General features: G+C 40.3%; 2 protein-coding genes across 2 annotated transcripts; one reads left to right on the top strand and one right to left on the bottom strand.

Annotated features, from left to right (window-relative positions):
• Nucleotides 1–319: 319 nt before the first annotated feature.
• LOC306818178 (tetraspanin-8-like) lies at nt 320–5,970 on the bottom strand. The gene is made up of 9 exons (XM_079335557.1): nt 5,841–5,970; nt 4,842–4,907; nt 4,560–4,676; nt 4,375–4,449; nt 3,989–4,084; nt 3,761–3,853; nt 3,038–3,106; nt 2,124–2,207; nt 320–825 (listed from the first exon to the last, which is right to left on the bottom strand). The coding sequence occupies exons 1-9, from the start codon at nt 5,898–5,900 to the stop codon at nt 691–693; spliced, it is 795 nt and encodes a 264-aa protein (XP_079191683.1). The 5' UTR covers nt 5,901–5,970; the 3' UTR covers nt 320–690.
• Nucleotides 5,971–8,993: 3,023 nt separating this feature from the next.
• Nucleotides 8,994–16,133, top strand: pus7l (pseudouridine synthase 7 like). The gene is made up of 10 exons (XM_079335441.1): nt 8,994–9,187; nt 9,360–10,179; nt 10,386–10,545; nt 10,650–10,869; nt 11,214–11,312; nt 14,033–14,117; nt 14,279–14,444; nt 14,656–14,782; nt 15,359–15,412; nt 15,500–16,133. Exons 2-10 carry the CDS (start codon nt 9,399–9,401, stop codon nt 15,869–15,871), a joined length of 2,064 nt encoding a protein of 687 aa, XP_079191567.1. The 5' UTR covers nt 8,994–9,187; nt 9,360–9,398; the 3' UTR covers nt 15,872–16,133.
• Nucleotides 16,134–17,469: the final 1,336 nt, after the last annotated feature.

Below are 17,469 nucleotides of genomic sequence, written 5' to 3'. Positions count from 1 at the left end.
AATTTTGCTGCAGGAGCTTGGGCTATATATAATGCTCAACCTTCAAGTGGAGAGACTATTGACTTTACCAACTGAGCCACACATCCCTTTAATTATCCAACATTTTAATAAGCTGAACAGAAAACAAGAACATCCTGATAATTGTCTCATGAAACACTCATATGATTTGCAATTCACCTCATTAGCATGATATTATTATGGTAATATCGCCCAAAAGACTACGCACTCCAGTAGCTTCTTTGAAAAAACATGTAAGTGAAAAGTTGAAAACAATACCAAAGAAAAATTGACTTCACAAAAATTCACAAAAGTACAAAACTACAGGAGGAAATCATCCTTTTTTATTAAAGCTTATACATTCAGTTTGTGAATATTTGTCTGTATTAGTGGATAGCTTTAACTCTTTTATAAAGATTATATTTTGGACCAAAGGTGCCAAATTAAATCAGGGCTGCAAAAATCCCAAGGAGAGTTCACTTTCATTGGTGCGGCAGACAAAAGCAGGTGCCATCAGAGATGACTGAAATCAAGGTTTCAATGCTTTAAAAAAAAAAAAAAAAAAAAAAATCTGGTGCCATTGTTGAGGGAACTTGTTGCATCCACATCATGTCACAATCATATTGTTTCCAGTGGTTTTGAAAACCTTTATGGCGAAATATGCTGACATGAAAAGCAGCCCGAAAAACTAACTCAGATGTTGTCTGCAGGGTCGGAGAGAGTGATGTAGTTTCCTGACTTTCCCTCTGGACTGTAGGCCACTGTTGGGGTTTCCTCTTTCTGATTAAGCTGGCACAATATCAGGATACACAGCACCACTGACAATAGCTACAAAGACAGTAAAGAAGATATGGTTATTTATATCCAATCCATGTCAAGCCAGATTAAAGTAGGCACAGAGACTCAAAATCATTGTCATATATTGTCACTTATCATATCAAGACTTGTGTCAAGATTTCAGCAGTAAAACAAGCCTACTGACATTATCTGGGGTCAAGAATTGTTTTATAGACAGACATGTCTGTACAACTAATAAGGTACGACAAAATAGAAGATTGGTTTCAATCCTAGCCCGTCAAGACCAATACAGTCCTTCAGGGCCAATCTGAGTGTGAGTTAGGGACCGTATTGAAATGATCAGGATGGGAGAAAGAGTGACAAAATGTGGAAGGGTTAAGTTTTTACTTCTGTCAGTCACACATATTTTAAAGAGCTTAACAAATGTAAGATTTCTATTTTATTTATATCAGCCTCCCTTTGAACCATGTACAGCTTTATTCAACCACAAACATTGATGAAGTTTGGTCTTGATGTATTGCTTTGAGAGATTATTGACATCCCATTAAAAAAATTACCCAAAATTTGTAGACAGTCCTGACCTCTATGTGTAGGCTTTCTTTACTGTTTTTATTCATGCAGGAAACCAGAGCACAGAAACGGTCCATGAAGGAAGCCAATGCATCAAGATCAAAACAGCAGTTTCTCGAGCGGCCACTTGAGGCTGTCTCGGTAAGTGTGTCAGTACGAGGCCCCAAAATGCCAACCCCTTCCTTCAAGTCCAAATGTGGAATCATTTAGCTCTGCAAAAACAGCAACGACTACGGTCCAAAAATGATAACTCATGGTTTGAAAAAGACAGTTGACAAACCAATGGGTGATGTGACATCATAGTAATTAAGTCCATTTTAAATTCAGTATCTGGTTTCATTTAGTCCCAACAAACTTTACCACTAGGATTGAGCAGCCTGTATACTACCTGAAAGGCAAAACCCAGGGAGCAAAATGTCAAGCTATTGAATCATCCCTTGCAATTTCTTATGAAGGTTAACCTTTTACTCTGTTCACAAGTACTAGCACAGTAAAAGGTGAAATTGTTGCTATGTCTGAGACTAAATCCTAAACCTCAGTTTTGAATGAATGATTAAAGGTTAGCTACACAACTTAGAGCAGGACATCATATGAGCTAAGTGGCAAAAAAAAAGAGTAGATAAAAAATCTGAGTGGCAAAAGAGCTGGAAAAGTGCTGGTGCATAAATAAAGTGCCTCCAATGAAGATATGTAGCTCGGTAGAAGGGAGGCTAGGCAGATACAATCATTGTTGATACATTTAGACTGACTGTACATACCCAGAGTAATATGACTCCCAGCATTGCACCCATTATATGATTCAGTGTAGCCATCTGATGAGCGATCAAGTGTGGAAGGCACGACTGAAACAGGACAGTGGATCGATCATTGTAATGGTTGATACAACATCTAGCATCATCATTATCAGCTTTATTGATACAGCTGCAATATTATAAAGAACAGCTGTAGCAGTGTCACTTCAGGGATGACTGGTAGGGAACCGAACCCTGATGGGATTTGTCAGCAGCTTCTCATGAAGAGACTGGAAAGTGTTAACACCTGCATTATAAAGTAGTTTACCTACATGACCCCATCGAGATCCTTATAAGCACCTTTAAGCTTTTGTAAGCTTGGCTTTTTAAACCATTGTGACCCAACACACAACCAGGGTTTCCCCCGTTCAGTTGTTGAGGTAGATCATCCACTTAAATATGTTTGTAGATTAACCAAAGAAAAGAGTTCAGACACATTCAATTACGTCAGAGTGGGAAATAATTTTTCTTGTCAACAGAATATATAAAGTGGAAATGCTTTTACAATTAGTCAACTAATTAATGTCAGAAGCATCTTTTTCGGATGCTTCTGACATCTTTAAACTAGTTGGGTTTTTTTATGTTTGGAGAACAAGTCTCAGTCTTAAATCTTGAGTTGGTTTGCTTAGAAAAATTCAAGTTTGTCAACAAGAGGACTTTATGTAGCTCTTGATATTATTTCGTATAACATTGCTTTTATATATTTCATTTCCCTGAAATAAAGCATTTGAAATGCAGTACTGTGAACTGACTTCAGATACTGGATGCATAGATGTAGACAAACTTAGTCGTGCCTAGCAGTTCATATTCAGTTCTCAGAATGTCATTAATCATATGATCAATCAAAACCATAGAAATCAACATGTTGAATCGTTTTTTACCTCGTTGTAAATCCTAATGGGCGGGACAGTGCCTCTCGGCGTAAGACTGCCGCTCCAAGGTGCTAACTCCTGAAACATCGACATGAATCAACAAGATGAATGGTAATAGTATGAGAGCACAAATAAAGGAGGACATCATTGAGGTCAGTCCGAGGCTACAGGAGTTATAAAAGCTTAAAAGATTATTAAAAGAAAAAACAATTATGCTCTTGGTGGAAGGTAAATTCCCCTTGGGGCTAATAAAGGTTTCGTTCATTTATTATGCATTTGATGAAAATATTCACCACTGTTTTTCACAAGATTTTAAAATTTCTATTACTTTTACAAATTCCGGCCAGCTTTTGTAGTCAGGCATTGAAAGTCAAATTATGGAATTATTCAGAGTTTGAATTCTTCATACCAAATATGTTTCAATAAACTGGGACATTCAGATGTTACAGATGATATCTGCAGGCTACAACCTTTCATATTTCCAGAAAGTCTGAGCCAAACACCTGTATCAGATTCCTCTTTGGCTCCCAAGGAGGATTCAATCAGGGGTAAATTATGCTGGAAGGTTAAATGTTTTCTCTATTTACAAGCTTATTTTGTGTTAGCATTTTTACACTATGATCTTGAAAATTGTATCCTGAATTGTAAAAAGTAGTTTTAGCCATGCCTGCCATATGTCTATGTATGTCTTGTTAGGGAAACGTTTGGTAATAGAGTCATATCCTCACTCACACATGGACTAGTGGACTCCTCTGTGCACAGGCAAGAATTTGGGAATTGACGACCCCAGTCGCGGTAGCCTTCACCCACTCCACAACACTGATGCTGAGAAGAAAGAAGGTTGATGGCTAATTAATTTGAAGTAACATCATAACAATCCTAATTAATCCTGTTCTTAAAATAATAAATGAATATGAACTTAACAAGAGTGCACAAACATTCTAACACAGGGTTACCTACTTTTGCCTGCAATTCCTGAATTTTGTCTGAAATACGATCCCTAGCAGTAGACAGTGGTACATAACTCCGGTAGTGATTTCTTATTTCTTCAGGCACCTGCAGAAAAAGATAAACTACAGTTAAACATGTAATTTTGAAGGGTTGCATTTTTGTTTGTTTATCATTAAGTGTTTGAAACAAACGCTGTTGCAGCCTGCTCTTTGTAGGTGACACCAGTCCTTGTGGTGAATGATATTTACAGGAAGATTAAAGCAGCAAACACGTTCATTATTGAATGCATGCCAGGACAGGAAATCTACCAGAACTGGAACAACTGCTTTGAAAAAGGATCTTTCATTCATGTTACTAACGATACTGGGATGGCTATCACGTTAGCTTTGAAATACCTCAGGGAGCGTGACCAGTGCTTGAATCTCGCACAAAATCAGGATCAGGAAGCCCAAGATCATTCCCACTGCAAACTGAAACACACATCAGCATGAGCAATCATATGCTGAGTTCTTTGACAGTAGTTATACTTTTATTTAGGGTAGTGCCACTTAAATAATAACTTCTTTGATTCTTCACCCACCACAATGAGCGCCCATTTCTTCTGTTTGCAGACGCCAAACACACCGATAATACACAAGAGCAGAGGAACGAGGGAAAAAGCGTACAAGCTTTGTAGGCCTATTAGAATATGTTCTATCTGTGGAGAAAACAAACACAGAAGCAGGTCAGGGGGATTGGTGAACAGGGAAGAGTCCAATCCTCTGAGGTAGCATGCATGCACTATGCAAAAAGTGACTGAAAAGAAGCAGAATATAAACAGTCATAGTTGGAGACTGAGGTTTGATTGAAGTGCATGTTTTACCTCTTCCTCCTTGTGGAGGAATCCATGGCTAAACAGAGTGAAGGCTAACAGCAGGACACTGATGATCTGCAACAACAGTAACACACTCAATTATTATATTATTATTATTATTATTCAAAACCGTCCAAGCTCCACTTATTTTCATTATTGATATCCCACTAATATTCTACAATCAATCAATCCATTGTGACTAAACTGCTAAATCTAAATAGAGTGATAGAACATTGTTTACACTGATGCACAGCCTGAGATCCTCAGCAAGACTTCTTTAATGTGTTCCTGAGGCAACGCTGAACATGAGGGGTGACAGCGTCTACAGGGTAAAAGCATCAAAGCTCTGACTCAGCAGACTCAATGACCATTTTGAAGATTATTTGTGTGTTAAAATATTTCTTTTCATTTTGTTTCACTTTAGCTAACTGACCCTATTGTTGTTGACTCTTTAATTTAACATGTTTTGGGTTTTTTTGCTTTCCGCTTTATATGATTATTTTTTTCTTGTAACACACTTTGTAACTTTAATTTAGAAAAATGTTTTACAAATACAGGTTATCGTAATCATTATGTGGTTATAACAATTTTTTTGTTGTTGGAATAGATAAAAAATCTGGGCCTATGGTTACTCAAATCAAGCACATCTCCTCATGAAGGGAATGAGGGATGAGAGGACTTTTCCAGACAGCAGGCAGAAACTTCTAATAAGAAAAAGGGGAAGCATACGAATATAAACAGCTAGATTGATAAACCGGATTTCTTTTTCATGAAGTCCTGCACCACATAATTCACCAGTGACATTCTGGACTTCTGACCTGAAGCAGGGTGAGTTGTTGTTTACAAAGTAAGCAGGCAAATAGTCCAAAAGATAAGGTAGGACAGACAGAAGAGAAATACTATTGAAATGCTTGAGCAATAAAGAGTCATTTAGTAATTCTACATGTTCAACTCATAATCTGATTAAACATCCCATACTAAAAAAACATCATAAAGAAAAACACTCACCGCGATCAGACTTGTCGCGATAATATAACTCCGCTTCAGCCACACCTTTACTCGCCCCATTGTGGTTGGATGCAAGTCGCTGTTCACAGCTCTTCTACATGAAGAACCCAAATGTTGCACAATAACATGGATGAACCTTATTTGGCCATTTGTGGGAATTGGAAGTGTGTGCGTGTGTGCGTGTGTGTGTGTGTGTGTGTGTAGGTGTGTGTGTGTGTGTGTGTGTGTGTGTCTGTGTCTGTGTCTGTGTCTGTCTGTGAGTGTGTGTGTGTGTGTGTGTGTGTGTACTGAATTTGGTGTGTAGACCCCAATAAAGCTGTTCTTGTCTGTGTTGTTTTGGAAGAACAATTGAATTTGTCTCACTGTTATTTCCTCTCCCCAGAGTTACACCCATCTGATTATCTATAAATGAAAATCATATAAATCAAATATATATATTTTACATGTGTTAGTAAATTATTGTCACAGAAACTGAACTCTACAGGGACATATAGGGTGAGCGAAGGTGTCTGCCCTGAGCGGCAGCAGGCGGGGCTGTGGAGTCCAGACAGGTTAAAGATGTCATCTGGCTTACTGGATCAAAATTCTAATCTAACTGAAAAATGGGACAACCAGCCATACATGCACAGTGTTTCAAGGTTAGTAGTCTCTGGGGTTCTTTTTAAAGTAGATCCATAGTGGAACATTTCCTGATACAGCATCCAAACATCTGGACAGCGGATGAACACTCACACACGATGCAGACATCCACGCATGTACACAGCTCGACACTTCCAAATGTTTCAGTCAAGTAATGTCAGGAGCTCACATGCTCTAAATCTTCAGCACTTGTGCGTGTTTGTGTGTGCATGTTGGCACGCGCTCACACATCTGTAGGACATGAATGCACAGAGGCAGGCTGTGGGCCAAAGGATGTTTGTGGGTGGAAAGGGGGAAATGGCCCAACACTCTTTGATTTACTGGAACTACTCGGACCAAGTCAGTTCTTTGGAATAAGTGTTGCACAAGCAGATTCAAAATTTCTGCAATATTTTGATGAATAGAGGTTTATGGTTTATTTCCCTATTTATTTAAAATGTCATGAAAGTGAAGTCCAGGGTGTTGATAAGAACTGAAATGAACCATGTTTGGATCTCATCTTGCACTGACAGAAACCTTGTATTTTATAATAACACTTACAGAATTACTGGCAATACAACCCGGAAAAAAAGAGGTAGTCTATAACTCCTTCCTTACAAAAAAACGTTTGCCTTTTTTTTCAGTAGCCATTTCAAGACAGTTCTCAAATACACAAGGCTGTATAAAAAACGGCAATATCCAAATGCATAGGTAAGCTTAGATAGATGTGTTATTAATCATTATATTTTACTCTCGGAAGAGTCTCTCAACCTTCTTAGAAATATTTGTATACTTGTTAAATGAAAGGCTGTAATGTTAGAGCCTCATGATTTTTTACCACATTTTTTTTGTGTGTTCTCCCGATATGAAGATATGAAGAATATCTTAATATATGATCTTGAAATAACACATGGATTTCAGTGGACAAGTGACCGCCACCTCTGGTCTCATTCTTCCAGTCAGGAATTGTTCTGCACATAAAGCGGACGATGTATTGTTTTCTTTGTCCCAAGAGTTTCCATTTGCATCCTGGCCAAATCCTCTGGTTGATTGGGGGATGTGTTTATCTTGGACAAATATATGTACATTCCTCATATGGTAACCTTTTTTTCGTAGGATTTCATAATCACTTAAATCTCTATTAGTTTATAGAAAAAAAACAAAAAAAACCCCCTCTGTTATCAGAGGTTAAAAAATGAGGTTAAAAATAAGGGGGAAAATAACTGTTTACAAAAAAGGTCAATCTATATATTGATGTCCTTTAACTGACTTGGAAGAAAAAAACTTGAAATTAAAAATGTCAGGAAATGTGCACAGTTTAAAGCTAAATTAAATAATATTTAGAGGCAGGCTGGTATTTGTTCTGTATCTTGTCAGCCTGCACTGCTACTGTTAGTTGTGTACATACTATAATGGCCTTGGCTTCAGCTTTTCGCTGTGTTTTCGTGGACCATCAGTCCAATCTTAACACAGACCATTATCTTGTCTACATCAAATCTCAATCATTAAAGTGAACTTGTTTCAGTCCTGAGAAAACAAAACCACTTTCCACTGAAGTGATTTATGACATAAGACTCAGCCAAAGGGGTAAAGTTAAAAACAGTTCCCATTGCCAGTATACCACACCCAGGCCTTCTTCTCAAGAAACACACGCATAGAAATTGTCGTATAACAGCACTGCTAATGAGAGCAGTTCAGTCATGAGAGACTTAATTGAGAATTAACAATGATTTATTAGCAATGAAATGTGCCACAGTTTAGAATGAAATTTACAGTCTTTGGGGGGACTAGACTCCATGACAACTTCAGGTACTCAGATGGGTAATTAGGCCAACATAAGATAGGATACCCCCCTATGGAGTCTAGACACTGGTGGTGGTGGAGAGGAATAGAGGCTGCAATGAGGAGTGGATTTCAGAGCCTGGGCTCTGCTGAACTGGATGGAGGAGGGTTGCACTGAAACGACAGTATGGTTGTGGGAAAGAGACTGTTTTAGCATTTCACAGCAGTAGGGTGATTGGTTGAGAGAGGCAGAGGTTAATTAATTGATACATGCCCATAGTCAGCTGATCACCAGAGCAGGAGATAAAGGGAGCAATAGGAGGAGTGGTTTGATGTTGAACGAATGAGGGAAGGAATACCAGTCTTCCTGTTTGAACTTGTTCAAATTTCTTATTTTTAGGCTCCCTTATGCGTAAAGTTATCTTCATCATTATTACTGTTACACAGTCCTATGTTGTCTTGAACTTATTGTCTTCCAATAAAGTTCTGTAACAAGTATGGTAAACCATGTGTTTACACACTATTAAGATTTTCAATGTCATTTCCATATTTAGTATTTCTAGGCTTTTTCTGTTTGTAATATTGACAGAGTAGACCGTTATACTAATGAAGGACACAACCACTTTTTCTATTGAGGCTTTTCGAATATAAATAATGTTTATACATTTAAAAACATGCTCGAATTAGGTTTTTGAAATGGTAACGGCCCCTTTAAGAAAAGTCACATGACGGTCACATGATGCGGAAGCGGAGTGAATTGTTTCAGCGTTGTTGTGTTTACATCAACAGCTTCTCGTTTGCGGTGCCGCACGCGGGCACAGAGAATAAATGAGTAGAGACAGAGACGCATGTTGTTGTTTTTCCTTCAGGATTAAACTCTTAATCTCAGTCGAAGGCGTCGAAGTCAGTTACTTTCTTTGTTAGGACAGGAATCTCACAAAGACGAGGTAGGATTTATTGTTTATTACAAAATTACTGCATAAACACACTGGCTGTTTAACCTGTTAATAAGCAGAAATAAGAAACATTTCATCCTTTTAAACATCTTGAATTTACTTTGCAGTTGTGCTCCACTTCTGATCGCCTTTAACATTTATTTTACGTCCTTTTTCCACAAAGCATTTAGTGAAAAGTCTGCAGTGTTTGGATGAAGTGACCATGAAGCAGGACAGTGGTGCTGCAAACGTCCCTGCATGCTTCATATCAACCCATGAAGGCTTCCTGGGAAGCATCAAAAACTTAATTAAAGACTTTGTGGTGACTGAGATTGACATCAATGGACAGTATGTTAACACAGCAGTAGAAACACAGACACAAGCCTGTGCCTCCTCTCATAAAGAAACCAGTGGAAAGCACTGGGAAAACAAACACTCAGTCTCACAGGACAATGATGATGAAGCTGATTATGGTGCAGATGTCACCATTCCCAGTCCATGCAGCTTCGATCTAAGTGTGATTTTAGGCCAGTCAGTCAGTGAAGAGCTTGAGCAGTTTGTGTTGACTCTCAAAGATGAAAACACAGCCAAACAAGAGCTTTCCCTTGGATACTTCTCCGACAAACACCACAGAGCTAATGTCCACCGGGCTGTCCGACACCGCTTCCCTTTCCTCATGACGGTCACCATCCAGCCGGAGATCAGGGTGAGAGAAGACCCCGACTACAGGGAGCTCTCCCAGCTCGTCACCGAAGACGAAGCGGAGGACTTCTTCAGGTTCATCGACGCCAAAGTGAGAGGCTCGTCTTATACGTTCGGACCCGATGACAACAAGGAGCACAGGACGACGGTGCACCACTTCCTGAGCAGACGGTTCGGGAAGCTGGTGGAGGCGAAAAGCTTCAACGACCAGGGGACCACAGCGATCACCGTCAGGCTGAGAGAGCAAGGGAGGCCGAAGAAGAGGACAACTGAGGATCGAAAGGAAGAGGAGGTTTATACTGGTACGAAGCAGAAATACGTTTTTTTCTGAATACATACAGAAAAGATCCCAGAAGTCCAAAGTGGGACATTCAAATATTATATAAAACACAAATAAACACACACACATGGAGCTGTAACCACTGACAAATTGGCAGTTAAGAATTTCCGATGAGCAGCATTTAAAATATACTGATCACTCTGATGTGTTTGTGTGCGTCTCCTCCAGCTTTCACTCTGTGTAAGGAGAACCTGGAAACTCTGGAGGCTATAAGCTACATGGCTGCAGCTCTTGGGGTCCTGCCGTCAGATTTCACCTACGCTGGGATCAAAGACAAGAGAGCCATCACGTACCAGTCCATGGTGGTCAAAAAGGTCTCTCCTCAACGGTACTTCTGTTTTCTTTTGGATTGCTCTGGGAACCATTTTTATTCCCCCCCCCCCCCAATTCAAAAACCTGGAGACAACCTAACATGCGTATTCATTTCACTAGGTTAAAAGAGAAGGCGGCGGAGTTCGAGAGGAGAGGCATGCGTCTGTCCCAGATCATCTCGGTGAGCGAGCCCCTCAGGCTGGGGCGGCTGCAGGGGAACCACTTTGACCTGGTGGTCCGAGACCTGAGACCACACGGGGCCGGCGACACACACTCCTCTGGTGCGAACACAAACACTCACCTGGCAGCCCTGATCAAAGAAGCAGTGGAGAATGTGAAGGTAATTATTCTGTCGACCACTTGTTTACTTTCACCGTCACATGCTTCACTCTAGAGCCGAAATATTAAACAGTACTTTTCTTTAATTTCTTTTTAACAACAGGACTGACTTTTTTTTACACTGCCACAATAAGTATGTTTACAAATATGCTAGCCTTCCTCTACGTTTCTTCCATTATATAACCTTCTTGCCCACTGTGGGGTGTCCGTAGTTAACAGTTGATTGTCTGTTCCAGTAAAGAACATTACCAGCTCATCAGTCTGATCTTTAAACCGTGGATGCTTGTACCTGAAACATATTAGTGATCAAACAGGTCACTCGTGTTCTTGTTTTGCTCTTTGCAGGTCAGAGGTTTTGTCAACTACTACGGCCCACAGAGGTTTGGGGCTGTGCAGTGTGTTCAGTCTGACTGTGTGGGGCTGGCGTTACTCAAAGAGGACATGGTAAGTCTAGTAGACGGTTTTTATGTCCATCGCTGGACAGCGTAGTGTGGTGAAGGGCCCAACCGATATGTCATTTTTGGACCGATGTCGATATTTGGGAAAGGAAAAATTAGATACTGATATATTGAAGTTTGAAGTTGAAGTTTGAAGTTTATTTTGAATCATGTGTACAGAACAGAGCACCCACACAAGAAAACAACCAAAAATGCACATACACATTCGTTTGTAGAAACAAAACCAAATGAAAAGAACAATGCATGTCATATGTCACATATTTGTATATACATTTAAGTATTTAAATAAATTATAAGTACACATGTTCAAAAAGGAGTAGGAAGAAGTAAAAAACTTTTTTAATTCCTACCCCCAATTTCTTGGGGGTAGGAATTCTTTTACATTCAAGTTTCTTTGAAATAACTCATGCCAACAGCTATGAATGCTTATACCTAGTGAGAATTTCTCTAATGTATCTGTTTATTTCCCCCAACACTCATCACTTGTGGCTCGCTTCTTCTTCCATATAATTTCTCATCACTTCCCATTTCAACCTCTTTTTAAACAGACCTATGGTTGTACTCTGTTTTATTTCTGAGTCCAATTTATATATTGGTCAATATTTCTAATATTTCCAAGATCTATGTTCAATCTCAGTCCCTCCAGGAAGTGATCGTAACAATTCATGCACATTCAACCAATCCCCACGATTTCTGGGCGACCTTGCAATTGTGTCCAATCACCGCAACTTTTCTGCAAATTTGAACAATCAAAATAATTTTCCCTGCAACTTTCACCAATCAGAGCAGTCCCCCGCACACACAGCCTGCTATAGACTACCGTTCAAAAGTTTGGGGTCACCCAGACAATTTTGTGTTTTCCATGAAAAGTCACACTTTTTTTTATCAAATGAGTTGCAAGATGAATAGAAAATTCAAAACATTGACAATTTTAGAAATAACGATTATTATTTGAAATAATAATTTTCTCCCTCAAACTTTGCCTTCGTCGAAGAATGCTCCATTTGCAGCAATGACAGCATTGCCGACCTTTGGCACTCCGACTGTTGATTTGCTGAGATGATCTGCAAAAATTTCACCCCATGCTTCCAGAAGCCCCTCCCACAAGTTGGATTGGCTTGTTGGGTCCTTCTTGTTTAACTTACGGTCAAGCAGCTCCCACAACAGCTCAATAGGGTTGAGATCTGATGACTGCGCTGGCCACTCCATAATAGATCAGTTGCCTGCTTCTTCCCTAAATAGTTCTTACATCATTTGAAGGTGTGCTTTGGGTCATTGTCCTGTTGTAGGATGAAATTGGCTCCAACCATGCTCTGTCCACAGGGTATGGCATGGCGTTGTAAAATAGAGTGATAGCCTTCCTTATTGAAAATCCCTTTTACCTTGTACAAATCTCCCACTTTACCAGCACCAAAGCAACCCCAGACCATCACATGACCTCCACCATGCTTAACAGATGGCGTCAGGTGCTCTTCCAGCATCTTGTCAGTTGTTCTGCGTCTCAATGTTCTTCTGTGTGATCCAAACACCTCAAAAAACCCTTTTCAGATCTTTCTTTATCCAATGTCTGTGTGCTTTCGCCCATATTAATCATTTCCTTTCATTGGCCAGTCTCAGATATGTTTTTTTCTTTGCCACTCTGCCCTGAAGGCCAGCATCCCGGAGTCGCCTTTTCACTGTAAACATTGACACTGGCGTTTTGCGGGTACTGTAATGAAGCTGCCAATTGAGGACCTGTGAGATGTCCATTTCTCAAACTAGAGACTCTTATGTACTTGTCTTCTTGCTCAGCAGTGCAGTTGGGCCTCCCACTTCTCTTTCTACTCTGGTTCGAGCCTGTTTGTGCTGTTCTCTGAAGGGAGTCGTACACACCGCTGTAGGAAATCATCAGTTTCTCATCAATTTCTCGCATGGAAATAGCCTTCCTTTCTAAGAACAAGAATAGACTGTTAAGTTTCACGTGAAAGTTCTCTTTCTCTGGCCGTTTTGAGAGTTTAATCGAACCCACAAATGTGATGCTCCAGCTACTCAACTAGCTCAAAGGAAGGTCAGTTTTATAGCTTCTCTAACCAGCTAAACTGTTTTCAGCTGTGCTAACATAATTGCACAAGGGTTTTCTAATAATCCATTAGCCTTCTAACGCAATTAGCAAACACAATGCACCATTAGATCACCAGAGTGATGGTTGCTGGAAATGGGCCTCTATACATCTATGTAGATATTACGGTCCAGACATTTGCAGCCAGAATAGTCATTTACCACATTAACAATGTATAGAGTGTACTTCTGATTAGTTTAATGTTATCTCCGTTGAAAAAAAACAGTGCTTTTCTTTCAAAAATAAGGACATCTCTCAGTGACCCCAAACTTTTGAACAGTAGTGTACGTCACCAAAGTTTAGTGACCACAAAACAACTGCTAGGGGCTTCAGACCCTGAGTGCTCACAAAATTTGCTCATTTTACAATAAGAGTAGGAAACCTCCCAAAGGGGACAAATGATTGCTGTGAAAACCAAATTTGACAACAAAAGTCACCCAAGACAAAATTAAGAGGAATTATTGGTCTATAAACGATCTGTGATAAATGTAGCCGATAGCGCTAGTCACTTGATATGCTAATAGAAAACATTATCTGCTGGCGGATTAGCCAGTCGGGCTCTTTTATGCTGTTGTTGGTTATTGTTGAATGTGCGTTATGTGTGTTAGGTCGGGGCTGTCCGTCTGTTCTTCACTCCAGAGGAAGGCGGGGATGATCCTCAGAGCCAAGCTAAGAGACACTTTCTTCAAACAGGTGAGAGCGAGGGCAACATTCACTGTTTCTCATTTTCCCTCGAAAATGATCAGCGCTGATATTTGATGGGCGTTGATTCTCAGGACCTGTGAGTTATGCTGTCCAGATCTGACCAATGCAGCAGTGGTTCAAATAAAATCAATGTCAATTCTATGTACCAGGTAACGCTAAAGAGTGTTTGGCGTTGATGCCCTTATCAAAGGCCAGGGAGCGACTGATGCTCCGTGCTCTGAACCGCTACGGAACAGGTCCAGATGGTTGTGCCCAGGCTTGGCTCAGCCTGCCCCACAGCACCAGAGTCTTCTACCCACACGCCTACTGCAGCAGGTCGGCACAAACGCACACAGACGCTTTACGATAACAACTTTACAGCAACAGGAAGATTCAGACTTTACATTTTTTAACAAACTCACCAAGTTACCAAAACGTACAGTTCCTCTAAATTTATTTCAAAATGCGACCTTTGGAAATGTTTCCTCATTGAATGCTTTACTTTAAATAACTTGTGATTGTTGAGCCCATGGTTTGTGTTTGTCAGAGTGTGGAACGAGGCGGTGGCACACAGGCTAACCACTCTGGGCCACAGTGTCAGGAGAGGAGACCTGGTGTGGATCCAGCAAGGACAAACAAAGCCGGAGGAGTGTGGAGAAAGCGGCTCCCCTCAGGTAAGAGAGGGGAGCAGTTTTGTCTCCGTCGTCTCTTTCTGCGTATTCCTCTCTTCCTCTTTCTCCGTCAGCACAGTCGCTGCAGATGGTTGTTCATTTTCTTGAACCTGTTGCCAAATGATTACTGAGTGCTTGCTCCTGGATGGAGGAACCAATAGAAGGAAATGAGCATTTTGTACATTTCATGTTCCGATTTTTAGAATAAATCTTAAATCCTCTGACAATTATAAATAAAGGTAATGCCTCCGGTTTAGAAACTGTATTAAGCTCTGTGTTGAAGTACAATCTATTACAAATACGATGATGGTGTTGTAGGGACTGTGAGTGTTATGATTTAGGGGAGGATTCATGTCAATGGTGCTGTTGTTTGACATTTGATTGATTCTCAGCTAATGTGAAAGAATCATTCTATGTGGTCTTGTAAATGACCTGACACAAAAATACAGTATTCATTCAAAATCACAAATACTTCATTAATCCCAGGGGGAAATTTCGGTAAATTACTGTAACTCTAATTTATTCTTATTTCTATATTTGGCTTCTTTCTCGAACGTCCTGTCGTTTTTGTTTTTCCAGATCCATGTGGTGACAGATCGAGAGGAGCAGGAGGGAGTTTACACACTTGGACAAGTATGTAGTCTCGGAAAAGTCATTAAAACACAGTAATAAAAGGTGGTTATCTTTGGTTTTTCTCACTCCAGTTTCTTTTTGTGTAAGGTGTTGCTTCCGATGCCAGGAAACACTGTCAAGTATCCAGAAAACTCCATGGGGTCCTGGTTTCAGGAGAGACTGGCCAGTGACGGACTGGGCGACTGTCGCTTCAGAGTCGGTAGCCTCAAGCTCAACCTGCCTGGATGCTACCGCCCCCTGCTGGCCTCTCCAAGAAACTTCCGCTACAAGCTGAATAGACCAAGCTGTGAAGTGGGAGGAGGCGAAGTTTCAGGAGGCAGCAGGAGAAGTGATGGCCAGTTAAATGGTACACCAGGAGAAGGGAAGGAGGACTCACTCACTCTGACCTTAAACTTTGACCTTGACTCATCCTGCTACGCTACTATCTGCCTCAGAGAGATCATGAAGTGTGACCCCTAGAGGACATTGTTACTGCTGTATTTCTACAAACTATTATTCTTAGTGGTAAATACCTTTTTTTGTAATCTAATATTGTGACATATTATCAGTGCTTTTTTTTCTGGGTTTGTTGTTAAAATAAAGAGCAAAGGAACTAAAAAAAAAAAAAAAAAAGAAAAGAAAGAAAGAATAATGAGCAGTTAATGAATGTGAACAAATCTAAGTGTAACACCGCCTGAACAACATTTGTGGTTTGTGCCCTTAATTAAAATGATTACACCCAACAGTATTTTTCTTTCAATTAAGTTAATGGATGTCATTGCCCTCTACTTTGAATCCTTTTAAAATGGTTTTGAAAAACAGGAGCCTTATTCACAAAGCCTCCTAGACAGTAAGAGTTGTTTCAAGTGAAAACATTTTTCTTATCGAATCATAGTCAGCCGAACAGACATATTTGTATGCAGACATTTCAATCCATCCACGTTTGTTTTTTTTGTTGTTTTTTTAAGCGCAAATTGTAGTGTCTCATTGTATGGGGTTTTCTCCCTGTATGTCAATATGCACGTTTTACCAGCACTTTATATACAGGTGTGGCCATGCCGGAGTCTCTCTCGTTTCTTCTCGTGGTGGATCCTTGTGGTATTATTCATCTCCAGGTAAGGCGCGCAGTACGTCTTTGAATAGTGTGCGTAATGTGTGTTTTGGTGACCAGGTCTCTACATGTCATAGCGCGGCTGTCCGCTGGTGACTTGGGAGACGTGTCGCTCTGCTGGGAGTCGGGTTCGGACTGTTGTGCGTGCCCTCGGTAAGTCTGCTTTCTCTTCCTAACCTTCTGATCGGTGACTCACGTCCCAGCTGGGTTTTTTTTTCATGCTGCAGTGTGTACAAGCCGCGGCCTTTGAGGCTCTCACCCTCCGGTATTCCGTGAGGCTGTGCCCAGAAAATGAGATCATCTCAAAACGTCAGTTTTAGTGCCAAGACTTTTTTGAATCTCCTGACATTTTCTCTTTATTTTCTATGCTACATTTGTTATGATATCAACAGAAAAAAACGTTTGCTTTGAAAAGAAATATGTAACTGCATTTTATTTTGAGTTTAGTGCCATGTTTGACCTAGTGGATTGGTTGTGGTTTCATGTAGAGTCATAAGCAGGCACGAGTAGGTTTAAGTAATGTGCAGCTTTTACTGCAAGTATTCCCCCATTCTCTCCCTGCCGGGTTCTGCATCTTCATACTGTCTGAGTATAGACATACAAGCCTGCTGATCAATTACAATTTCACTCAGTTGCCAATTTGTTACGCGCAATTTGCGCATTTTAATGTCCTGCTATACACCAGGCCTACAGTAATCTCACATCCAAAAAGATTCTCGTTTCAAAATGTTGTATCAATATGGGGCAAGCTGAGCAAAAACTGTGTAGTGCCGTTGACCTTAAGTCAGTCGCTTTACATCATGAACGTGCTGCATAATAACAAGTGAAACAAGTGTTCCATCATGTTAGTATTGTACTGCCCACTAGATGGAGACAACGTACAATGATTGTCGGTCACAGATAGTGTACACTCCCAACATCTCAAACTTCATTCAGAGGACATTTATTTTGCAGCCAGCTAAAAGCA

Source organism: Symphodus melops (genome assembly GCF_947650265.1).
Source record: "Symphodus melops genome assembly, chromosome: 22".
Lineage (NCBI taxonomy): Eukaryota > Metazoa > Chordata > Actinopteri > Labriformes > Labridae > Symphodus > Symphodus melops.
This window is presented reverse-complemented; position numbering and strand designations above follow the sequence as displayed.